Source organism: Ictalurus furcatus, chromosome 7 (genome assembly GCF_023375685.1).
Source record: "Ictalurus furcatus strain D&B chromosome 7, Billie_1.0, whole genome shotgun sequence".
Classification (NCBI taxonomy): Eukaryota; Metazoa; Chordata; class Actinopteri; order Siluriformes; family Ictaluridae; genus Ictalurus; species Ictalurus furcatus.
The window spans coordinates 16,358,942-16,385,746 of NC_071261.1; the positions used below are offsets into that span (position 1 = coordinate 16,358,942).

At 37.0% G+C, this 26,805-nt stretch overlaps 2 protein-coding genes across 3 annotated transcripts; both read right to left on the bottom strand.

Annotated features, from left to right (window-relative positions):
* Positions 1 to 661: 661 nt before the first annotated feature.
* Positions 662 to 15,399, bottom strand: LOC128609973 (carboxypeptidase Z). Of its 2 annotated transcripts, XM_053628943.1 has the most exons (11): positions 15,131 to 15,399; positions 14,699 to 14,728; positions 12,494 to 12,868; positions 9,431 to 9,646; positions 8,930 to 9,156; positions 8,191 to 8,352; positions 7,828 to 7,986; positions 7,524 to 7,659; positions 7,286 to 7,425; positions 6,320 to 6,419; positions 662 to 6,157 (listed from the first exon to the last, which is right to left on the bottom strand). In XM_053628943.1, the coding sequence occupies exons 1-11, from the start codon at positions 15,243 to 15,245 to the stop codon at positions 5,811 to 5,813; spliced, it is 2,007 nt and encodes a 668-aa protein (XP_053484918.1). In that variant the 5' UTR covers positions 15,246 to 15,399; the 3' UTR covers positions 662 to 5,810. The 2 variants fall into 2 exon arrangements, with proteins under 2 accessions (XP_053484918.1, XP_053484919.1); XM_053628944.1 differs by lacking the exon at positions 14,699 to 14,728.
* A 3,178-nt stretch (positions 15,400 to 18,577) lies between these two features.
* On the bottom strand, positions 18,578 to 21,006 carry gpr78b (G protein-coupled receptor 78b). The gene is made up of 3 exons (XM_053630185.1): positions 19,946 to 21,006; positions 19,744 to 19,857; positions 18,578 to 18,972 (listed from the first exon to the last, which is right to left on the bottom strand). Exons 1-3 carry the CDS (start codon positions 20,611 to 20,613, stop codon positions 18,735 to 18,737), a joined length of 1,020 nt encoding a protein of 339 aa, XP_053486160.1. The 5' UTR covers positions 20,614 to 21,006; the 3' UTR covers positions 18,578 to 18,734.
* Positions 21,007 to 26,805: the final 5,799 nt, after the last annotated feature.

The following is a 26,805-nucleotide window of genomic DNA, read 5'->3' on the forward strand; positions in this document are numbered from 1 at the left end:
AGCACAAGTTTCAGATGAAAATAAATAAGATTACATGCAAGATCCCCCTGTGTTGGGTAGTTTCTTGCATAGCTACACCATGTTTGCTATTCTGTAGCAATTTGTCATTTGAAATTGTTCATAGAATTATGACTTTTCACTAGGTGCCAACGTGGGAATATCCCAGGGAATGTCACAGACAATCTCATATTTCAGTTCCTGTCTTCCCACAGGCAACACTAAAAGCTGGTTGTGGCTGGATCAGATAAATTTCTTCTGTGGTTTTTAACATTGTTATGATGTCAGGTGTGTATTGTCCTCAAGACATAGTTTGTATTTCCAGTATTGTCTTCTCCTAAGCGCCAACAAGACCTGTCTCTTTTCTGTTTCTGTTTGAGAGCAGCGGCTGAGCAGTGCCATCATAAGGCATTTTCTTCTGTAGATCTCTTGCTGACAAATATGATTATGAAGTTCGGCTTGATGCAATACCCAGCGACAATTGCTGCCTCACACTTGCCAAGGGTCTTATTATAAGATCAAGCTGTAGGCAGAGGTTAGCTAAGCTTTTTTGTTGTTTTCATTCTACTAAGCAGCCTGCTTTTGCTTCATGACCTCTAATGTAGCTTCCTGTTCAGGCACCCTAGTTTCATTAATCCCACTGCTACAGACAGTTCTTGAATGTTTTATTGTGGAGGCGTGGTCATAATGTCCATTAAAATCACGAACATGTATTTAGATGTTAGCTCTTACATCATAATTGCACATGCATAATTCTACCCAATTTCACAATGTCTAGACAATGACAGGCTAAATTAACCAGTGCAAGAATAACTTATTTCTAACTAATGTATAGGCTTGGGTACTTGTGATGGTCATTTCAGAGCAGATTATAAAATAATGAGAGTCATTTGAAATTTATTGAAATGACTAAGCCCAAACAACACACAAAACTGTAGATTAAGTAGAGAGAAATTTCAGTTTGCAAGTCATGAGATAACAATAAAAGAGAGTAAAGGCAACACTGTGTTGTAGGCCTCTGTGGAAAGGACACAGTTTAGAGTCAGTGCCTCACTGCTCTGAAAGAAGTGCACTAGACTGAAACAACAACAAATGGAAAAGTCTAATGTGCATAAATAAAGACTTGATCCATGACAAGTTTGAACAAATACATTAGTCTCAGGGTCAATCTTAAGCTTCTGTCATATTCTTTGCAATGACCTGTTGTGGTTGTAGAAAGAAAATCAAACAAATCATAGCTACAGTAAGCTTCACTAAAGCCATTAGTGTTTGCAAATGTGTTGGGCACGCTTGTTTTACTTGATCTTGGTGAAAAAAATACAGCTGTATTTTATACTTTATTTGCATTAAACAAACCAATAAAGAGGATGTGCTTTAATACAGCTTGGTTTGCTCATATAACCAAGGTATTTCTGACAACAGTGATCTTGTTTTGTAGAGATTCCTGCTTGTCTTGCGATGTTCTCCTTGCTTTGTGTGTTTTGCTCAATTTTGTTTAAGGTCTTTAACAAAGAAACAAGCTTATTATCTCCTGCTGAAGTAATTATCTCCTACAGTCCAGTAATTGCTGCAGAATAACAAGCAGCACTGGAGATGATACTGAGCTATTACTGATGAATCAAATACTGTTCTTGTAGTTGGCTGAACACAATGCATCATCCTGGTGACTCATAAAAAGGTAATTTATTCACAATCAAAAAGCCAGAGGAGGGGTTCTGTTCACATTAAAACTACACATGGTCAAAATAGTCGAGTTTTGGTATGTAAAAAAAAGAAGAGAAAACTGAAATTATGATTTGAAATACAATGGGTTTTTTTTTTTTTCTGAAATCTTTTGACCACCTGTCTTTTGATGAAGCATTTCTATCCTGATGGGAGTGCTCTTTTACAGGATAACAATGTCCCCATCCACAGAGAACAAAGCCTTACTGAATGGTTTGATGAGTGGGAAAAGGATGTATATCATATGTTAAGACCATCACAGTAACCAGATCTCCACCCAATTCAACAGATACAGGAGATTTATGGACTGTTAGAATCTAAAATGACTTTTAACAAGGAAACATTTATAATATACATTACTTGAATTGCAGACATAAAAGTACTGATTTCAATTCAGGGTGATTATAAAATGTAAATACTAACATGTTATATAACAAAATAAATCTATTAACAAATAATACCATAATATGATTAGAAAGTGGTGATTATAGCTACAATAGTACAAAATATAGTCAAGTCAACCATGAGCGCTTCCAAATGTAAATTGGGAATGTTATATTCTTCCGGAAGATCTCCTTAAGTGAGATCATTGAGACGTGAAGGGTGAGAAGCTGAATTCTGTTCATTCTGTTGCCAGATGTTTAGCCTGACTATTTTAGCCTAAAGTCACACACTTACAGGTCATGAAGTCTCTTGGTTTGATGACATCATCTGAAATAACAATTTCCAATCTTAAGGCAAGTCACCACGGTCTGTATGTCACTCTTTAAAAACAATAACAATAACAACAACAACACAGTTGCTAGACTAATTGCTAAAATGCAAATCCATATATAGTCTGAAAACGGTTAAAGAAATTGAATTAATAGAACAACCCCGCCCCCTGGTGGTTCACTTACTATTACACAATTCATCATCCAGGAAAGCCATACATGAATTTATTTAAAGTTATAAAATGTGTTATATTTGCAAATAACAATAAATGTAAACCTATACTGGGTAATGAAACTATAAATATTCTTTACAAGTGCAAAAAGTATACTCAACATTAAGCAACATTTAGGTTTTGGAGAAACGCTTCCCTACAGAAAGTCGAGGAGTTGTACAGTCTGATTGTCACTAGAAGAAAAGATCTCCTGTCATGTTCTGTATTGCTCTTTGGGAGTCTCTGGCTGCAAGCATTGCTTGGGCCGAGTACTGTGCTATAGAGTGCGTGAGCAGTGTTGCCAATGATGCTGTGGAGTTTCTGCTGCATCCTTCTCTCAGCCACTTCCTCTAGTCAGACCAGCTGCACATCCAATATGGATCCATCCTTTCTCATTAGTTGTTGGTCCTATTGGTATCAGATTCCCCGATCTTCCAGCACGCCACTGTGAAGAGCACCACTGAGTGGTAGAACATATAGCATGCAGACGCATCATAGCCTCCTCTCCACAGAAGTTAGACTCTACTCTGACCTTTTTTGTACCGAGCCTGAGAGTTCCCTACTCAGTCCAGACTATAGTCCAGATACACTCCCAGATCCCACTCTAAATGAGCTTTTGATAGCACTGCAATTATTTGCATAGTAATTATTTCTTGTATCATTATTAAACACTATTATCCTAGACTATATTTCAAAATTAACAAGTGATTCCCCTGTTGGGATACCACGTGAGTCACACTGATACTAGATTTGCAAATATGTATGTAAAGTAAATGTAAAAGACTCTAACGTAGCTAAAGTGACTTTAACTACAACATATGTGCACATTTCAGATAAATAAATTAAAACATCAATACAACCTATATACATCATTTTGCCTGTCTCAGCCCACCATGAATACATTTTCCTTGAAATGTAATTATTTTTGCATTAATGTGTTAATCCATGTAAGATCTCATGCTTAAAACATTCTTTTCCACAAGCCATAAAAAAAATCCATAGATTTTTTTTTTAAACATACATTTACAATGTATGTAAATGCCCCCAAACATTCACGTAGAGCTTCACATATACATATGTCCATGTATTTAAATGCACAGCATGAAGAATGTTAATGAGATGGGTCATAAATCTTTCTGTGTTGACAAATCTGATCATGTGAGCATATGCCATATGGAACCAGAAAATCCTGGTCAGTTTCTTGTGTTTTATGAAAGTTTAAGGAAACACTGTTGTTTGTTAAAATTAACTGAGTGTCTCAGTGTCTCCTACAGCCATGTATTCCTTCATTGTTCATAGATGGAGGTTTCATTACTAACTTACACTACATTACAGTTATAATTGCCTTGTCAGACTTGCTCACACACACACACACACACACACACACACACACACACATTCTGATCTGCTTTTCTTTTCCTCCTGACTACATCTGGCACCCTCATGAGGAATCTTTGATTCTTTCCATCACCCTCTGCTTCTCCCACTCTCTTAAGATCACTGACAGCAGGAGCCTATATTTGTGAAGCAGGATTAACATTCTTAATTATTATTTATTTTTTTACATGCTACACAAAGCTCTATCGCAGTGAAATATATAAATGTAATATGTAAAAGTCCTAAAGTAGCCAAACTATCCAAATCTGATTCCCCAAGCATGTTCGACACAGTGCACTTTTGATTCCTTCTTAAGTGGAATAATGGACAAGAATAAGCCTCTATTCATTTCTAGCTCAGCTACACAGGACTGACTTTCTGGTTAGTGGACAAAAAAAAATCTCTCCCAATAACATAACAGATAAAACACTGTAGATTCTTAATCCAAACTTTATTCTCTCTCCAGCCAACATGTCTTGACACTGAAAATTATTGGATGTATATAAAAAAATCAAGTGCTGTAAGTAAACTGGTTCTTATATTCAAAGGTGGAATAATCTTTCTATGTATTACTTCATTTTGCTATATTTATACTTAGATATATTTATTTATACGTTATATTCCAGTATTAATAAAATTGAATACTTGTACACTTATTTAATTACATTTCCAAATATAATCCTTACATTTTTATGTAGACCTTCGAGGTACTCATTAAAATGTTAAGTCTCTTCTTCTCTCATCCAGCTGATGCCTGTGCAATATTTATCAATAGAATGGGCTCAAATTAGCATCCAATCATTTTAGTTTAGCATCCAAACAAGTTTATCAATATCAAAAAACATTATCAAAAATCATGCCACTTTGACAACTACAGTAACCTTCTCATGATACACGATGCAGTTAGTGCTATAGCTATCCAAGTGTGTCTGAAGATAATAAGCCACTGGAATGCAGTGTGGAATTTTATGGATGAACGCCCCTGTCCCCATCTTTGTAAAATGTTTCAATATGCTGGAGTAATCAAAGAGATTTGCTAACACTAACTGCCTATATTTAACTAAGTTAGCCGGTTTCCTTTGATAAAATCAGGTTAGACAAGAATGGATTCCAGTATGTAATGTAACTGAATAGCAAGTGAAATTCTAGCTAATTGTAAATATTAGTTATTTACTAGATAGTTAAGATATTTTATTTCTGTTTAATTCATTACTAAACTAAACTACATTACATTAGCCAAGCATATGACCAGCAAACTTACAGAGATTGAATAATGTTTTCAGGTAAACCTATATAGATGCTTTAAAAGGACAATTACCTTCTAACAGTTTTAGATGAGTTATAAAAGTCTTTTAATTTTTATTTGACTTTTTAATACTTATTAAAAGTAGCAACTGTTTTACTTTCACTTGAGTGCATTTTTGGCTGAATACTTCCACGTTTAATTGAGTAAGATTTTGACACATTACCTATACTTACTTACCTATACCTATCAGTACTTTTCCCCACCCACTGTTATATTAAAGTAGTATAAAAGCAATGCTGATAAGTATATTCAAGTTGATTTTGTCTTGATACAGATATAGATAATTGATATTTGGGGTGAAATCATATAGGTTTCTTTTTTTTGTGTAGAGAAGTTTGTAGATTGTGCTGTAAAATCTCAGTAGAGGTGTTCATATACATTGTAGTGTTACTGCTTTATGTGTGTACCATACACTCATTAATAATGATCTTAAAACTGACCCAAGAGCAGGTTGTGAAAATACTTTTGGAGCACTAGATGGAGCTAATTCCTCAAGAGCCAGGTGGGGTTTTGATTACTCAACTGTGTAAAATAGGACCACCACCATGGCTTCTCCTGCCTCTCCTCTTCCATCTGCCTAGATTCCCTTGTGTAATACCGGTTCAGTTGGTTATAAGGGTCAAATCGCTCATACCTAGCCAAATGAAGGATGTTTAATTCATTACTTTCTGGATCCAGTGGAACTTTCTTAAGCACAAAGTCTACTCGCCCAGCAGTCTGCATGTGAGCAGGGAGGTGCACCCTCTTCATGACTCTGCTATAACCTGGTGCTGAGGCACTGACAATGTGGGTGCCTGGTGTCAGCAGTCTCCAGTAATCACCATTTTCAGCTGATAAAACAGGCAGAGATGTACATTTAGACAAACGGTAATACTAATTGCAAGCACAAACAGACCATTATGTATTGATTGGAAATAGTATGCACATCTAAGTCATAAATGCATAGCACACATTTTTTAATTAAATGTATTTAACCATTACTTCATTAGTACCTGTGGTGACGTAATGCCTGTTCCCTCTTAATGACACAATGGCTCCTTTAATGCCATGGCCATCTTCGTCTTTCACAATTCCTTTAATTCCCCTATGCACCTGGAATATATATTTTTGTTTGCATTTTGCATTTACAGCATTCAGTGTCAATAGTCAGTGGCTGAAGTCTAAGTATACCATACTCAATCACTAAAGGACTGAATGGCCCCTTTCCCACCCAAGGACACTGTATACACGTAGTTTTTTCATTGAAATTTAAAAGATACAGGACTGAGGGTCGGTAAAATATGATATTTAGACAGTATCATACATATTTAGTCATACATATTTAGTCATACTTACAGTAAGTAAAATATACGTTACTTGCACTTTAAACAAAAGTGTCAAATTATTTGCATTTAAGTATCAAAAATACAGAAAAAGCATTAAGAACTTTCTATGCCATTTTATATGTACCTATAATAATGATACAATTTAAAAAATACTGTAGAAAAAACTTTTTTTAATAATAATACTGCTATACAAATGCCCTAACAATCTGAACAGTCGTTATTCTATTGTTGTTCTTGCTCCGAAAAGCTCATTCTGTCACATTTGTTTTCCTGCTTGAAACTTGTGCACTGATATGTGTACAGAAGGAATTTGGAGAGATTGCAAACTTCAGGATTCTGATGTTTGAGGGGGAAGAAGTGTACAATACTGAAACTAGTAGACTTGTTGAGAAAAGTTGAAGAGATGGGCAGCTCTGTTCTAGCTGCGAGTAGGGCTAATTTCTGGGTCAGAAAAATGTCAAGAGAAATTTGAAATTAAGTAACTAATCTTTTCATTCTATGATTATTATAGGTATAAAACATGTTTTTTTTTCTTTTCCAAATTGCCATTTAATGCACCTAATAAACTACACATTGTGCATTTTTATTAGATACATATGCACATTTTTATTTATTTATCCAGTGAAGTCTTACCGACTCCAACAAAGTCAGGAGAGCCTCTTTATTTTCTTTCCAGCCTGTATATAGATCGTCCTCTGCTGGGAATTTGTCACAGCCCAGCTCTACTGTTATCTCAAAGCAGTTTGTGTGGAGATAATTAAAGTCTCCCATTCCTGAAATAAAAAGGAAGGTGGGAATTAATTTTATATTAACCTGATCATGGCAACGTTAATTAAATTAACAGCCTTTAATGTATTTTCACCATACTTACCTCCTACTATGCTGTACCACTGAGCCCCATTTACAATCCCCTCTTTATCAGCAAATTTGCCACCACATCTGTCTGTGTCCTGGCTGGACATTGTGGCATGGGCATTTGCATAAATCTTGGCCAACTGTCTGAAGACCTGCAATTCAAAAAGCTTGTGTAACACTACTGCAATTGTATTTTGTTTTGAGTTTTGTATTGCTTCCATTGCATCAGTTGGTTTGTTGCAGTTTGTAACTAGTACTTATTCATGGCAGGGTTACAACAGTGCAGTGATGAAATCTGCCTGTTAGCTGCCAGGAGTCACCTGCTCGTCTGGAGTGGGAGAGAACATGTTCTTTTCTAGAGGATGCTTTGAGAGGTCATAAGGGTAAGATACCACCAGGTCTCCTCCATGAAAGCTAGCAGACAGTACAAATGGAATGGACCGTATCCATTTCATAACAGCATATGTCTCTGGAGCAACCTTTATATATATATACACACACACACACACACACACACACACACACACACACACACACATTACACTGCAGTGTAACTATTTACATAAATAAAAACATTACAAATATATAATTTTTTGTTGTTGATCTGGTGTAATAACTATAATATATTGTAGATATAAATGTATTTTGTGGGGCTTCTGTATGCAAGGATTGAGAACTCCTACCTTACCAAGCCAGTATGAGTCTGGGATGGGAATATGGTCACTGCGAAAGTACTTTAGTCTACGCTGGTTGTAGACATAAGAAGTCAAGTCTGGGAAATTCCTATTGAGGTCTATATTCTGGGCATTGTGACGGCCAGCTGCATACCCAGTGTATATGGCATCCTGTAGATTTAATATTACAGTAAATGGATGTTATCTGGACAATGCTTTTAACATTTCTTTTAAAGTATATTCTTTTTGGAGTACTGATGATTAAAACCACATGTTCCTACTTGCAAATTCTTGTAAACCATTGTGTGAAATCCATGCATGCTTCAATGGTTTACTTCAAAGGCATCATAAACTCTCAAAATAGTCTTTTAGTAATAAGTTGTATTTCTTGTGTAACAACACAACATTGTGTATCATCCCTGTCAGGACAAAGACATGTCTTTAAAACTATCTTCTGAAGTTACAGACACTGAGACCAATGTTACATCAGTGCAGTTGTAGGCATTTGTCTAAAAGTTCGCGTGGATATAAACTTTGCAGGAAAGTAACTTTCAAGTAGGACAGTTGAAATCCTAGACACATTCAGATGGCTTGACTGTGAACAGTTTAATGCAATAAAATACAAACATTTCCTTCCTCTATCAGGATAGAAAGAATGAAATAAGAACTTTTCTTCAGATGGTGACATTAGTCAATAGTAAATGCAATACTTGGAATCTATGAAACATGAGAGTTAATAGCTTCTCACCTCATCATCTGTGTAAGAACTTCTGTGCACTTCAGAAAGGGCTAATTCATAGCCATCAGGATTCATGGAGGGCAGAATGTGGATGCGTGTTGTGTTGATGAGAGTCTGGATCCGTGTATTTCCCAACAGATACTCAGAGCACAAGTACTGAGCCAAGTAAATCAGCAGCTCTCGCCCCATGACCTCATTTCCATGCATGTTTCCAATGTACTTGACCTCTGGTTCCACTTAACAAACGAGAAGACACAGAAAAACAACTAGCTTTGTGGAGAAATAGGCCACTATCATCAAATATTTTATTTGGTATCTGTTGTCCACAAAAGATATTGAGTTGTTGTTTTTTTTAGATTGTTATATTGTCTTTGGAGACTTTTTTAAAGTACCTCTGAAAAAGTTAAATGGAGCCTAGGGTTGTGCTCTACAGAACAAGATGTCAGATTTAATTTCTGTTCCACTGCATTTAATAAATCATCTTACTGCTATTGCTTTTGAATCACTTACATAGTTCATGTTCTCCAGGGTTGCTTGAAAACTCAATTACCAACAGGTCTCTCTTTTCAGTGCTCTGTCCAATGCTGTATGTCCTTGAAATGTGAGAGCAGTCTTCTGCTGTCTTAATGAGAATGTTGAACATCTGTTTGTTGGAGTGATATGTGAATGGGATTACTGATGAGGACTCCTCTATTGGCATGCTATCCATTTCAGTCTCCTCTGACTCTTTAAATAAAAGAGTTTAAAAAGTTAAAAAATAAATTCAAATTGAATAACCACACAATATAAGAAACCTATATAATTACACAATGCCCATTTGATGGGTGCAACTTTCCAGATTGATTTGAAATGAATAGTTAATTAATAGTTTATTAATAGAGATTAATAGTATCCCTGAAGATTTTTTTATTTTATTTTTTGCAAAAATAATAGTTGACTGTGCAAGATCGGGGCGTAAGAATCATCAAAGTATCATTGACATCTTAAAGGAAGAGAAAGCTCAAGGAATGTGACTGTTTATATTTTATGGTTGATGTTATGGTTGGAATTTTTCTACTCTGACCTTGACAAACCATGTCTCTATAGACCTCGCTTTGTGCACAAGGGCATTGTCATACTGGTATAAGTTTGGGTCCCTTAGTTCCAGTGAAGGGAAATTGTAATGCTACAATTACAATTTTGTAATTGTACAGAGAGATTCTAGACAATTGTGTGCTTCCAACTTTGTGGCAACAGTTTAGCAAAGGTCCATATGGATATGATGCTCACATGTCCACATCCATATTTTGGACTTATAACGTATATATAAAGGTGCTTAAAGGTATAAATGTTTACCCTTTTTTAACTTAGACAGTAATAAAAGTACTACTAAAAATAAAGTAATACAGCAGTAAAACAGAAATTCCTAATGACCATGGCAGACACCACAAACTGGGTTTCGATGGCCCAGGGCAAAACACGTGAACAAGATAATACACTGGGAAATGTTGTACCTTTTAAAGTATACCTTGCATCAAATATTACATATCAACATTGGATTAATTAAGTAGCTAAGAGATTGCGCTAAACATATGTTAGTCTTTTTCCTGCATAGTCAATCTGCAGCTTATATTCTAAATGTAGTTACTGTACTTAAGGAGCAAAATGCTGAGCAAATTTAGATAGAAAATCTGTGTATAATAATACAAAGCGGCAGAGCAGGTAAGATGAGTAGTGAATGTACTTGCAGTGATATATGTTAGATTAATTACTTATAAACTACAGAAAGATGTATACAAATGGAGTTAGTTATTCCTGTGACTTCAGATCAGCTAGGAAAGTCACCTTTGATGTTAAGCTTTAGCAACTACGGGTCTCAAAGCTGTTTTCTATATTCTGACTGCACTGAACTGCACCTCTCACAGATGGAACTTCACACTATTGTACTTTTTGTACGGGTTCACTTTTTTGTAGACCATGGTCGTGCTCAATCAAATTGATTGACATTCGGGTGCTCAATCAGGAAATCAGCTGTCTACACAATCTTAGAAAAAAAAAGGGTTCCTCAAGGGTACTTTGGATAGTTACATGTTCTTTACTTCCTAAAGTGATTCTACTGGGGAACAAAGTTTAAGTGGAAAAACAAAAAGAAATGCTTTAGGAAAAAACGAAAAAGAAAAAAAAAATCTTACAATAACCTGGTTGCATAATTGTGCACACCCTGTTAAAATGGGTCATGTGACTGTACTCGGAATTAACCAATCACATTCATGTTCGAAATTCATGTTCAAAAGTAATTATCATACAGCTCAAATCAATGAAGTGATTCTGATTATCCTCAAATAAAGACTGTTTCTGTAGGATTTTCTTGCAATCTGCTTGGTTTCATCCGACTGCTGAAGCCATGGTCTGCAAAGGGCTCACAAAGCATATATCAGATCTCATCAAAAGGTATCAATCAGGAGAGAGGTACAAATGAAATTTCAAAACATTAGATGTACCATGGAACACCATGAAGTCCATCAAGAAGTGTAAAATGGGACACCACAGTAACATTACCAAGAGCAGTATGTCCCTCTAAAATTAATCAAAGGACAAGACATAAAAGGCTGCCAAAACGCAACATTAAAGGAGCTGCAGGAATATCTGGCAAGTACTGGTCACTCCCTGAATGTGACAACAGTTTCTCATATTCTTCATATCTGGGGGTAGATGGATAGATGAAAGCCCTTTCGCACAAAAAATAAATATCCATTCCCACCCAGATTTTGCCAAAACTATGAGGCAAAATGTATTACGGTCTGTTAAATACAAGGGAGTTTTTAAATTTTTTTTATTCTAAAACACATATTTGGCACAAAAACACCTAAAGAACGTCATACCCACAGTGAAGCATAGGGTTGGAAGCTCATGCTATGGGGATGCTTCTCTTCAGCTGGGACTGGGGCTCTAGTCAAGATAGAGGAAATCATGGATAGCTCCAAATACCACTCACAAATCTGTCATTTTAACAGGGGTGTACAGACTTTTTATATCCATTATATATACTGTAGACCTATTCATAAATGTCAGTGCATGCTATTTAAAAGCATTTCTAATTGCACTTAGGATTAGAAAAAAAGTTTTCTTTTAATAGCTAGAGTTCTACCTTTCATCATTGTTGTATTGATCTACATTGAACCTGTCCTACTCAGGGACAAATTAATCAACACTGTATAGTGCTAGATGGAAGTGCAAGCTTCTGATTATAAATGTGAATATGTTTATTCAGTTTACTACTTTATTCTTACTAAAATTTTCAGTCTAGGGTTCTTCAGTTTGTCTCTCTTGGGAAACTATAAAATGTTCTAAGTAGAAGCGTAGGACAATAGAACTGAGGGTTTTCGTTTCAGAAAACCTACTAAGTAAAACCCCTTTAGAAAGCTGGAAACATTTACCATGCACTGAACAAACCGCTTTTTTATGAGTGCATTTACAATTGTCATACACAATATCAGATTATATGTACTGTATTTATTTTGTGCACTCAAATGAGACAGAAGGATAAAGAAATTTCATAGAAAGTATTAAACAAGTTATCAGATTTAACATTACCTCTCAGGCCTTCCAGTGGGTCATAGCAGCCCTCCTCTTCACTAACAAAAAAGCGGTCACAGTCTAGATAGTAGGGCCAAGCCATTCCAATGCTCTCAAACATGTGGTCACAGGCTTTGTGCACAGACTCGCAGGTGCTGCGACAGGGCTTCAGGATCTTGTGGTCCTCACAGCGTGGTGCTATGATGGAGCAGCCCAGCATGCGTATATCTGGATTGCACTCCCAATTTAACACTGAGTGAATTACATTCAGAAGCAGATACTCCAAACTCTGTTCAGCCTCACTGCGACTTTTTTGATCCAGGAGGTTAGGGTACATGGTGGTGGAGTAGGGCATATCTTTACAGTAGGTCAACATGATATCTGTACATTTGGCTGGACAGGTAAAAGAAAAACACAGAATATACCCATCATAACTAAAATTCAAGTACTTCATTACATGTTTTAGTATAGGTAGTTATTTGTGTGCAAATATACTGTAATACCTGTTGTGGTGCATTTTCTTCTTACATTATACCACCCTTAAACATTAGAAATGACTTTTCATGGGTATCTGCACTATGTTTGCTACCTTGTGCAATAGAAAACTATATGTATGTTCCAATATGACTTCACTGGTCCACATTTGTCTCATTTAGAACTGATTATGAGTGGGGAAACACAGTCCAGGACAGAATTACTGGTAACCTCACTCATGTATTGTCTCCTTGGCAAATTTTCAACTGTTCCAGTTCTGTGGACTGTTCATATTTTGGCCCTAATGCTTAATTGTATATCTCAGTATCAAGATCTCTTGGACAACCATGCTTCCATTTTGTCTTTCAGAAAAAATAAACCCTGAAATGAAACCATTAAATAACAGATGTTTTTCATTTCTTTCCAGTGCAACATTTTGTATTGTCAAGTGAGCACTGGGAACTTGCTCTGAATCCCTCTCACAAAACAGGCCTTCTTACAGATGTTAATGTTAACGTCTACAGTGGTGCTTGAAAGTTTGTGAACCCTTTAGAATTTTCTATATTTCTGCATAAATATGACCTAAAACATTCATCAGATTTTCACACAAGTCCTAAAGAGAACGCAATTAAACAAATGAGACACAAATATTATACTTGGTCATTTATTTATTCAGGATAATGACCCAATATTACATAACTGTGAGCGGCAAAAGTATGCGAACCTTTGCTTTCAGTATGTGGTGTGACCCTCTTATGCAACAATAACTGCAACTAAATGTTTCCTGTAACTCTTGATCAGTACTGTACATCGATTTGGAGGAATTTTAGCCCAATCCTCAGTACAGAACAGCTTCAACTCTGGAATGTTGGTGGGTTTCCTCACATGAACTGCTTGCTTCAGGTCCTTTCACAACATTTATATTGGATTATGGTCAGAACTTTAACTTGGCCATTCCAAAACATTTAAAACTATTCCAAAACTTTATCTTCTTTAACCATTCCTTGGTAGAATGACTTGTGTACTTAGGGTCATTGTCTTGCTGCATGACCCACTTTCTCTTGAGATTCAGAAGCTTTCTCCATTCACCCCTGCCATGCACACCATTGTTGTTCAATGTTCTCCTGATGGTGGACTCATGAACATTAACATTAGCCAATGTGAGAGAGGTCTTTAGTTGCTTAGAAGTTACCCTTCGCTCCTTTGTGACCTCACAGACTATTACACGTCTTGCTCTTGGAGTAAGTATGGTCCTGAATTTCCTCCATTTATATACAATCAGTCTGACTGTGGCTCGGTGGAGTCCAAACTCTTTAGAGATGGTTTTGTAACCTGTGATCAGTAACCTGTTCTTAAAATAAAACAGGGTGCTAACTCACACATGATTGTCATTCCACTGATTGAAATCACCTGACTCTAATTTCACCTTCAAATTAACTGCTAATCCTAGAGGTTCACATACCATTGCCACTCACAGATATGTAATATTGGATCATTTTCCTCAATAAATAAATGAGCAAGTATAATATTTTTGTCTTATTTGTTTAATTGGATTCTCTTTCGCTACTTTTAGGACTTGTATGAAAATCTGATGATGTTTTAGGTCATATTTATGCAGATAAATAGAGAATTCTAAAGGGTTCACAACCTTTCAAGCACTATTGTATCTGGTAAACAAATGTATGTTTATGCTTCATTTGTGCATATATATATATATATATATATATATATACAACTCTGTTAACTCACGTTTTTCCTCGGGGGGAGTTCTGCACTGTCCTGTGTGGGAGAAAATATTTCTTTTAAATCAGAATTATAGTGTAAAACGCTAGATGGCGTACACTATGGAAAATTTGATTAATGCCTGATTTCCAAATGACTCCATGTGTGACATGTGGTGCACTTTAAAGGGTGTAAAAGCCATCCCTTTATATCTAATGCAGTGCACATATACAGGGAGTTTGAGGCCAGTTGGAATCCAGCCATTAACTTTAAAACAGATTCAAACAGCCTGTCTATGTACACCAAGTAGTCTGCCAAGTTTCATTACTATAAATTCTGCTTGACTCCAAATATAAACTCCTGAAGCTCTTTGAAATTCTAAACAGTGTGTAACTAATGTATCGTATTAAATTATGTAATAGCCATACATTTTTAACATCAATTACACAGTTGACCAACCTTGAAAATAGCTGCCAGGTTTACAATGCTGCGGAAAACCCCAGATAACTCTTCCCAAAATGTTGAGGAAAATAAACGACCATAAACTTGCCATTTTGTCCAGTTTTATATCCATACCGTAAGTAAAGTGTAAACTGTATCAGTCCGAAGCTCTCACTGTTTCTAGCCTCAGCGCTCTGGATGTCTCCACTCAAGCTGTAGCTACAACGCTCTCAGATTACACAAGGAGAATAAATCAAGAGAAAAAAACGTGCCGCTGCTCTTGCTGTCCTCTTTCTGAGATGCCTTGCTGAGTTTTAGAGGCATTGTGCTGCCTGTGTATTTTCTTTTTCCAGATGAAACAGCTGAACACTGGAACAACTTTTGGTGAAACCTCAAATGAGGCGAGTTTATGGCGTGTTTATGTATGAAGGTGCTTCAGAAAGACAACATCAAAACTGTAATACAAGTTGAAAACAAACCCTCGTTGCTGTTCTGTTTAGAAATGAAGCTTAAAATATACAGTGGAATATCCTCTTACTCTGTTCCCATGTAAAGAGAGACTTTAAATGCTTCCCATGAAGATTAAACAATGATAACTGTTTGAATACTTTAATGACTTTTAATGATGTGAAATTAAGGCAGCTAATAAGTTAGTAGTACAGCCTGGGATCATTCCTATGTCCTATGTTCCACAGTTCAATGTTCTGTTAACACACATTAACTAAACTTTTCCAAAAGTTTTAAGCAGTCAGGACTCATTTTCCCAGGACCCTATTAACTTTATTACCTTTTAACTTTAAACACCAAAGACACATTTAAATGAATAACAACATACATTAGATTACAATCCATTTTTCATCCACACTTGAAATTCATGAACTTTATGAACTTGGAAAATTAACTAGGCTGCACATGCTGAACCCTCGTTTGCGGTGCTCTTAAAGTAGCTGCTATGCATATGCTAAGAATGAACAATAGTGAACTTTTTATACTAAACTGAAGAAATGCTGTACCGTAGACTATAAAACAGTAAATGGTCGTAAATGGAACAAAATGTTAAGTATGAACATGTCCCAGCTCCCCCTTATGCTGAAGCATAACACCAGCTTTAAATCACCAGGTGTTCATTATGTGCCATATAAATCTAGGGGGACATAGATATTCTCCCCATAGCCTGGGCCAGAAACAAATATAGTTTTTTTGTTTTGTTGTGTTTTTTTTTTAAACAATGACGTTAATCAAATTTTCACAGGTTTCCCATTGAACTCAAATGCCAATAAAGACTGTTGAAAGTCTGTTGCCTTAAGAATAAACAAGGCTATCGTAGCTAACAAGTGACCACTGCTTAGCATCATGAACTCTGCATGAAAAAATAGCTGCAACTGTTATACAGATTCATTAAAAAAGAAAAAAAGAAAAATAAAATTATACTGGGTCCAAAATAGTTGAAACTACCCTTAAATAATCATCTAAACTCTTAGAAAATTTATCATCCTGAAGGGTTTCCTTAATGGTTCTGTGTTGAACCTGACAACAGGGTATCCATACCAGCAATTATTCCAAATAAAACAATTTTGTTTTGGTGGTTAACCCTTAAATAACCCTTGAAGAACCCTTGAGGAGTGTACAGATAGTTAGCTCTTAGAAATAACAGTGTGTCATAGTGCCAGATACGACATTTGGGATTATGTAAAAATACTGATGTGTAGTACATGTTTGTATGTTGCTAATATGAGGTCATAAGCTTCCATTAATTGTTAATATGTCTGGGCCAGGATATAACTAAAGCAGCAGAAGTCTTGAGTGATTGACTAATTCCAAAATTGACTAAGTCCAAAAGTGCGTGCATTTAAAAAGAATTCCACTGAACCATTTTTAAAGTATGTTTTTGTAGTTTGACAAAATGATTTTCCATTCTGAATGGCTTCTTAGGGTTAGTCACAGTTTGAGGATCCATGGCAATGTTGCAAGAATAACAGTACCAGGCAAAAGGATTCTGCACACAGTGGTATGTGCTATGTGCTATCTGGTATGTGGCAAAACCTCAGGCATATAATAAATGTCTTCAAATCCCTTCAAGCGAAAACTATAATGTTAAATGTCAGACCCAGAACTGTCAGTTCTAATAACCTTCTCTATCCATTGCAGTTACTGAAAAAGATATTTCTCAAAATTGAGACAAAAATAGAATTTAACATGAAATATCAGTCAGCTTTCTTGCTTTGCCCATTAACCTGAGAGACTGTATTAGTCATCATCTCCATTCATTTGTGTCTCCACATCAATGTGGAATGTTAGCCACTAAGTGTGAACAAGGCAGTGTTCGTATTTGTTTGTTGTTGTTATTGTTTATATATATATATATATATATATATATATATATATATATATATATATATATATATATATATATATATATATACACACACACACACACACACACATATATATATATATATATATATATATATATATATATATATATATATATATAGGTGAATAGACTGCATTTGGGGTGACTGGCACAGATGTATTTTTTTTGCCACTGTGACTGTAGTTTTCTTTTTTTTTATTGGCGGCATGCATTTATTAAAATACTACATAGCTTAATTTAGGTTTGTGTATATTCTCCTTTGTTCACCATGTTCACAAAACAGTACAGGTATAACAAAGCTGGCACAAATATGGCTGCATAAAGCACTTCATTATCATTTCATTAGTTCATAACTCCCAATACCACACACTTGCCTTACTGAACAAAACAATTGATTTTACATTATAAATTACTTTATACTGTGCAAAGTATGTACACTATGTTGAACTGTAAAAACACAACATAGTGTACATAATATGCTGCTGTAAAAAAGAATCTAGTACATTCAGTTATAACCTGTTCTAGGTACTACAGTGTAATATTCAACTTTGGCTGATTGGAAACTAATAGCAAATAATTTATAAGAACAAAGTGCAGTATTTTCCAGTGACTGATCTGGGTTTATAAATGAGTGAATTAATAATGAATTCACACTAGATTAAGACTGAGAGCCATTTTCATAATATATAAATGACCAGGCTGCCTAACAGTAGAAACATCTAAAGATTATACAGCATTTTATCCATTATGAGAGGTTCACCAATTCCATTAACATACTGAGCGTGCGTGCGCATGGCACATAGTTCAGGGTAAATCATATCATATGACACTTTCCACTGAATTATGTTTCATAATCTTGGGGAAAAAAACCTTGGAAAGAAAACACAGACATTGCAGATGATGGTGTGTCTGCTGAGGTTCAATTATCGTGTTCTGATGTCTTTGATGTTAGTGTGTGTGTGTGTGTGTGTGTGTGTGTGTGTGTGTGTGTGTGTGTGTGTGTGTTGTGAACAGAGCACATGGCCAGTTAATCACATATTGCCTTTGTCCATTTTTATCACTGCTGTCTGGTGCATATTCTACGTGTGCATCAAACAGTCAGCATCTTCAGCTATATCCAAGTGATAACCATTACAACACGCTCTCTCTCTCTCTCTCGCTCTATTTCTCACATTCCCACTCTTTGTCTCTCTCCCTATATACTTTGACATCGAAGCATTAGGATTTCTCTCTGTAAAGAAAATGCCACTAGCTGATTCTTTGGAGACAGTAGTCATTTTCTGTATCCAGGGAGCTGTTGTGTCCAGAGGAAGGGTATAAGTCACGTTTCAATAGGCGATTGGACACTGTCACTAATACTTTCTTGTACTGTTGGCGCAAGAGGGAATAGGCAAAAGGATCTGAAGCTGCTTTGCTGTATGTTAAGCACTTGCTGATGATGCCCCAGTATCGGTTGATATCCACAAAGGGAAGAAGCTCTGTCAGCCTAGAAATCAGAGAGCAGAAACCATTAACAACTCAATAACAGTCAGGGGTAAAAAGAAGACAAAACTGAATGTTAACCAATTAGACTCTTAGAACCTGTTGCCAGGACTAGACTTACAAGACCCCTCTCTAATGTAATGATAAACTTTTAGAACATAATTTAGAATAGTTGCTAAATATTAGGAGTTAAGATGAATAAGTAAGTAATTAAATGGAAGTTTAGGGGGATAATCTAATATTAGACCTTTTTCATTAGAAGATTTTCATCTTTTGCAAAAAAAAAAAAATCCCAAGATCTATGTTTGTTTCTATATTTCTCTATCCATTTGATGATTTTTTTTTTCTTGTGATTTGAAGAATTGGCCTTGTGAGAATAAAATGCAGCAGGAATTACAGAAACATAGGGTAGAAATAGAGAGAAGTGACGAGGAGAAAAATGCTAAGATGCTTTGAGCGTTTTAAAGGCATCATCAAGTGCAAATCCCCAGAGAAACAGACACTATTGATAGGATCTTGTCTTATCACCTCTGGTGCACACCGGCTATTCTTAGAAGCGCGGATTTTTATGGTGCGTGTTTACGTCACCACAAGGCTCAATTAAATGACGCCATTAAAATGCACCTTAATAGACTCTTAGCCGTAAAACTTATTAATAGAATTCTGTTCTGAGTAATTGACGTGGTTTCAAAACGTCACGACACTAGTAATGAACTAGTAATGAACTGAACATCTGACAAAGTCTACACTTTATTTTAATTTGAATAGCACCTACCTGGTTATGACGTATGGGGCGAAACATATAATAAATGATCCAATAAATATACTGATTTTCTTGGTCGCGCGCTGTTTCCTCCTCTTTTGCTCCGCCAAACAACGTTGTTTAACGCTGCAAAAGAAACGCAATGCAAGTTGAGATCTCGACAAGAATGGCAAACATAATGTGCAGAAGCTATATGAAGAAGCGACATGAATACCTTGGGTGTATATCAACAAGCAAGAAGAGTGTCTGCATGGTTATAATGTCGATTCTTTTGCAATGAAAGCGTGCGACTTTGAGCACTTTTAAGTAAGTCACGCACAACACGAGCAGCGAGAGCATAAAGCTGGCGCCGTGGAAGGCCACGGTGAAGGCGGCGAAGTCGGTGCGGGAGCTCTCGGCGTTCAGGCGCAAGGTGCAGGACGCGTACGCGCGGCTGTAGTCGAGCCAGGAGCGCAGCAGCGCCACCACGGAGAAGGCGAGCGAGTGGAGCCACGCGTAACACACCATCAGCAGCGCGTCCCGGCACCGCATCTTGCTCGAGTAGCTCAGCGGGAAGACCACGGCGATCCAGCGGTCGATGCTGAGCGCCGCCATGCTCAGCATCGCGTTGGCCGTCAGGAACGTGTCCAGGAAGCTGACCGCGCGGCACAGGCAGTCCCCGAAAGGCTGTTGGTCCTTTACGATCCCCACGAGCGTGGAGGGCATGTTCAGCACGGTGATGAGCAAGTTGCAAAAGGACAAATTCGTCGTGAAAATGCCCGGCACCTGCCTGCGTATCTCGCTGCTGTGCGCGAAACATAGCAAGACCAGCAAGTTGGACAACAAGGAGACCGTCGCGACCACGACGATGAAAAGTGCGAGCAGGATCTCCGCCAAGTCCATGTCTCACTTCAGAAGTCTCGTTGAGGTGCGCCCAAGCCCGGTGATCGGAAACACGTCGGAAGGTCCATGATTCCTCATGAATTTGCCCGTCTTATGCTTCTTATGAAAATACATACATCAACTCCAGAAAAAGTGGAATGAACGAGTGCGCTGTCCAGCGTTCTGAACCGCAAGCACGCGCGAGTGTCGTTTTAATTCCCAAAGCTCCTAAAAGTCGCGCGTAAATCTCAATGCATTTCTGATAGACTACAGTTATAACCGATTCGCTATGATTTGGTGCTGCATTAAGTACGTCCTCTCAAGACTAGCCTACTCTTCTCCTTTCTGTGTCTCTCTCAGTATTCAATGTGACTGTCAGGCTCACGAGCGCCTTGTGCTCAGGTTATGCGCACACACCAAACCCACCGTGGGAGGCCACAGAGCAACAGGCCCATTAGTCCTGCAAGTGTTGACTGTAATCACAATTACAACAAAGTGAGGGGATTTACACGCGACATTAGCCTGGTAAACTTATAGCACTATGCAAAATGTACGTTTCACAGTACAATACAAAAACACCTTTTAATAATTAAGAACTAGCCTACGTTATCATTAGTGTGTAATTGGATTGATCCTGTTATATGCAAAATAACTCTGAAATCTTTTCATCCCACTTATCTGCAGAATTCTATGAAGCTCATTCTCACCAGCAGTTCTCCGTGGATCATAGCATTTTCATTATCTAAAAGAAAGATAATGGCCAGTTCGAATATCAGAGATAACAGAAAAGTACAGCCTAAATGACATTTACACACATAAATTTCAGGCTTGTTAATCAGTTACTATGAACAATTTAGTAATGACAGTAAAACTAGGAACTTATTTTTAGCTATTGCTCATTGGCACACATTAGAGCAGACACACAATTACAAAGTTAGCATTCAATTATCAGTTATAACACCTCATTTAGCAGTTTCAGCTGTGAGTCAATAGGATACTATGGAAAGTGAGAGACCAGTGTCTCACATACAGAATATAAAATGAACTAGACAATGGCTGCTAGTCTGCTACAGCTGTCCAATAGTCCAGTGTGCTATATATAGAACTACAATGGGGAGTCTTCTTCTACACTTTAAAAATTGTTGGGTTATTTTTTCTACCCAAACGTTGGGTTAAGCCTTTTGGGTCATTTAATTGGGTTATTTTCTCAGTCTTGGGTAGTTTTCTGTTACCCAATTGCTGGGTTAATGGCTGGGTCATTTTCACTGACATTTCAATCAATACACCCTTCCCCACCCCGACGCATCAGCCCAGCTCCTTGGGTCAAATCAACTTAGCGCGGACTGTTTGAATTCGCCTCAGGTGGAGGTAGTGGTTTTTGAGGCGAGGATGCCAAATGATCACAGCTAAGTTAGTGTTCATCACTATTTAGCGTTAATGCTGCTGAAAATGCCTGGCTGAGTTTGTGATATTTGCGCAGGGAGCACTCAAAAGTGTATTCATTTTAAAACAGAAAGTCAGCAAGTGATAATTTTACTTTAATAACTTTACCTATAACAACGGCTTCAAAAGTGAATATCATGTACTGCTTCCTCAGTGTTGGCGTTACATCACTAGTGTCATGTGTTTATGTGGCTGTGAAATATGGACTGAGATTATTCTATAATTCTCTGGGTCTGCATCTTATCTGAGGCTCTGAGTTAGGTTTAGCTAGCTGGATGCTGTCACCAATCACAGTAGGGATGAGTGATGCTAACCTAGAAGCTCACTTGAGTTCATAACATTACTTTAGCATACAGCTCTAGGTAATGTTAGACATTCCCACTATCTTTTTGAAAGTTAACAATAACAAACAATAACATAACATTACAGCTATTCACCATGGTGTAATACAGAGAGTGGGTTCATATTACTTACATTTAGCAAGTGTTTTGGACAAGGCAAGCTATAGTAATTAGCATTAGGAGAATGGGTTAGGGCCATGCTTATTCTGTGAATGTTAATGCTGGGCAACAGGTGCAGACAGTCAGTGGCTAACGGAATTTAGCTAGCTCAGTAATGCCGAGGCCAAAAGTTCTTCACAAGGTTACCGTAACAAAAAAAGAGGATGGGGTTACAGTAGGTTGTAATGCTTTCCACTATCTCTGTAATGATAATTAAATTAATTAGATTGTGCAAAAAAATTGGCACTGAGGCGCTAAAGGCAGGAAAATAAATATTCACAAGTTCGCTAGATTTTCCTGGTGAGTCTACAGCACCATTTTGTTCAGTAGGAGAGAGGAGGTCACATTTCCAAAATTACACAATTTGTGATTTTGTAATGCAATTTCACATTTAAAGCCCAACAGCATTTGTTCATATTTTGTAGCTAACAACTAACCAATACTCTTTTTGCTCTTTTACAGCTTTTCAATTGGAAGAGAGCGGGACTCTTGTCTTCCCAGATGGAACGAGAAGTAAGAAGATGCATCAACTCCAATTCTTACATCAGTCAAATTTAAATGATTTTAATAAATGTCACCTGAATTACATGCAATTATGTTTTTACTTTGTGAGTATTTCAGTTGAATTTTAGTATACAAACAAATTGCATTTTAGGATAATTGTAGGGAAAAAGTATAAACACATCTGTGTTATTTTTGTGCTATTATTTAAAACATCTTTGTGTGGAAATGTTTAACACACAGCATGTGTTAAACGTACTAACACACTGATTGTGTTGAAAGCAGCACAAAATGTATTGTCCTTAACTAGACACACAGGTGTGTTGAAAATTAATACATGATTGAGTGAAGGTTCGTATCAATATAGTTATCCATAAAACCCTTAATGCACACAAGAAAAATCAAAAATCTGCGATAACAGTCCAGTTTACATGACATTAAATGCACCGCTATCTTCGTTAGCTTTGACTTACTTGTTTTGTAATGATCACTGGATGGATGTTTTAAATGTCTCCTTTGAACAAAATTTGTTAAAAAAAAGTTATTTTTCTTTGTGGTTTTTTCCAAGTATATTAACTTTATTAATAGGCACTGTTTCAAAGATGATCAAATGTTTGCTTGTCCAAATATGTAAAAAAAAAATAAATAAATAATAATAATAATAAAATTAAAAAAGCCAACAATTTCCATGGTCTGTACTTATTTTTTCATATGACTGTACATGATGTCTGTATGTGTGTGGGAGATGTTACTTGCTGCATTATGCCCCTGATTATTTCAGTATGATCCACAATTTCCTGTTCATGGTGTTGTGGTTAATGGACTTGAATATTTATGTAATGTATCTAAGGTGGCTTGTAATGGGTGGATGGTGTTATTTCTGATTTCATTTTGCAATCTTGAAGAGCATTTATGAGGTACATGCCATATCTTTCACAACCTGATTTCCTGCTTAATTAAACAGAGTGAATCTGATTATACACAGCGCATGAAAAGAAGACTCTAAATCCACCTGCACCCCGTGGTGGACAATTTTATTGGCTATTATGTAGTGGAAATAGGCCTAATTTGCATTTCAGTAATGTTTTCCTTCCTCAAATACAGTTGTTGCATTGCTAAATATGGCCAAGTGGCCAAAAGTTGTATTTTTAATGTACTGGGAGTTTTAGTGACACTACAGGGTTGTAGTGCTATGTGTCATATTTTGCTAGTTAGAAATATGAAGTTCAATTTAGGGTCTTTCCAATAAAGGAAATGCATCATAACCGTAACTACATGATATTTAAAGTACATAAGGTGAGCATTCATAAGTTGAATCATCTTCATAGAATGGCCAAAGATCTTATGTGTTGGATTATTTTAATGAATGTGAAAAGACCAATAGTTTCAGTCCAGGCATGATCTCAATTTTATGCTAGCTTTATCTACTTAAGATAAATCTTGCTGTATCAGATCTTCTTATGTTACTGCCATGTGAAGAATCTCATGAGTCAAGATGGCAAATCCATTTTTCAGTATTATATTTGTATTATATTTGTAAAAGATCATTTTCTTCTGCATCAGTTCTAGTTGAAACTGGGATCTTGTCAGAGGGACATAATCATTTAACCATTGTGTATAAACCTAATGTTTAATGTTCTTTTGTAATTCCACAAACTTCAGCAATAATTAACTATGAATAATGTCAAAAAAGTAATTAATATGCATATAAATAATGCTAGGGCAGCACAGTTTCACACTGGGTAGCCTCGCTGCCTTACAACCAGGGTCCCTGCTGATCCTAAGCTTGGGTTACTGTGCAGTTTTCCATGTCACCATGTGTTTTCTTTGGGTTGTCCGGTTTCCTCCCACTCTCCAAACACATACATGTACGTGGATTGGCTGTGCTCAATTGCCCATAGATGTAAATATGTGTGTGCGTGGTGCCCTGTGATGGACGGCCATCCCATTCAGCATGCGTTATTACCCATACAAAATGCTTCGAACATATTACTCCCACTTTGGCTGGTTTGTACTGGTTGCCTGTCTCCTGTCACATTAAATTCAAACTTCTGCTCCTCATCTTCAAAGCCTCAAATGGTCTATTACCCCAATACCTTTATGACTTACTGCACATTTACACACCAACATGCTCCTTTCAATCATCAAACCTAGGACTTCTCTGTGTCCCTAAATTCCGTCTCTCCACTGCTGGTGGTGGATCCTTCAGTATAGCTGCCCCTAAGTTATGGAACTCACTCCCTTAAAATCCCTGGAACATATCCTCCATTTCTTTGTTTAAATCACAGTTAAAATCCTTTCTCTTTTCCCAATACTACCTCTCGACTTCTGATGCCTGACTTTCTGGAATTTTTTGTTTTGTATGTTTGTCTGTATGTCCAGTTGTTGTTTGTTGCTGATTGTAAAGTGTCCTTGAGCAATGGAAAGGTGCTATATAAATAAAACAAATAATTATAATAACATTACTTAAGTTCAGTTCAGTGTTTGTTAAAGTTAACCAGTACTATAATTAATGATAGTTCTTTTTATTTATTAAATAAATTTAAAAAAAAACTTTTTAATGTAAAAAATGATCCAAATACAGTTATATAATATACAGTGCAGCCCAATAGTGTTGCCACCAACCAACTTAAGCAGGTGTTCCAGCACCTGTGTCATATACAGTGTGTAGGTCTGTATTCATGTGCAAAGCAGCACAGCTGTCTGAAAACTCAGCGCCCCACCATGACCTGCCTGAGGTAAGTGCAGTGTGAGGGAGCAAATAAATCGCTCATACAACAAGATAGAAACCCTGTGTAGGTGTGGGCAATTATTTGTGTGTGTGTGTGTGTGTGTGTGTGTGTGTGTGTGTGTGTGTGTGTGTGTGTGTGTGTGTGTATTTACATGCAGGAGCACATTATTGATACATCAGCCCTGATAATCACTGGTAGACATGCAGTGAGGAATATGTCACGTTCAGGGCAAAAGACAATTGTGCCTTTTTCAAAACAGTCCTTGACACCACAGCTTGATAATAATCATATCTTCATGTGCCATCTTTACACAGTAATTAAAGTCCATATCTCCTGTTGAAGAGTTATATTAAGAGTGTTAAAGGCACACAATAGCCTTTTTGTTCCCTTCTGTGTTTCATGGCAAGTTATGCGGGAGGTGTTATTTGTGAAGCACTAGAGCTACTAAACAGAGTGCTGTTTGGCAAACAAACAGCGTGAAATGGCTGCCGTGAGACATCTCCCAGCTGGCGCAGGTACGATCAAAGAGTTATTGTGAGTCATGTTGCCATGGAAACGCCGAGTCTTGTGAGGTATTGTCCTTCGGTGAAATGGCAGAGGATTAAAATAACTTCTCAGATAGCACTGAAGCCCAAAATTCAATGTTCCCTTGTGTCACCTTTGCTAGTGGAAGTGATCCACCTGCCTATCCTTGTGGGACAGCCAACTGAAACAAATGACAGTTACCAAATAAGGCAATTTCCTGTTTGTGTGTGTGTGTGTGTGTATGTGTGTGTGTGTGTGTGTGTGTGTGTGTGTGTGTCTGTGTGTGTGTGTGTGTGTGTGTCTGTCTGTGTGTCTGCGTGTGTGTGTGTGTGTGTGTGTGTGTGTGTGTGTGTGTGTGGATGAGATGGCTCTTGTCTTGCATCTAAGTTTTCACAGTCACACATCCCACATCCTTTTAAGTAAACAGCACATTCCTGTCCAAAGGCAGTCCCACACAAGCTCAGACTACAGTTATGCAATCAATTTCAAATGACTGTATACATGATAGGAAA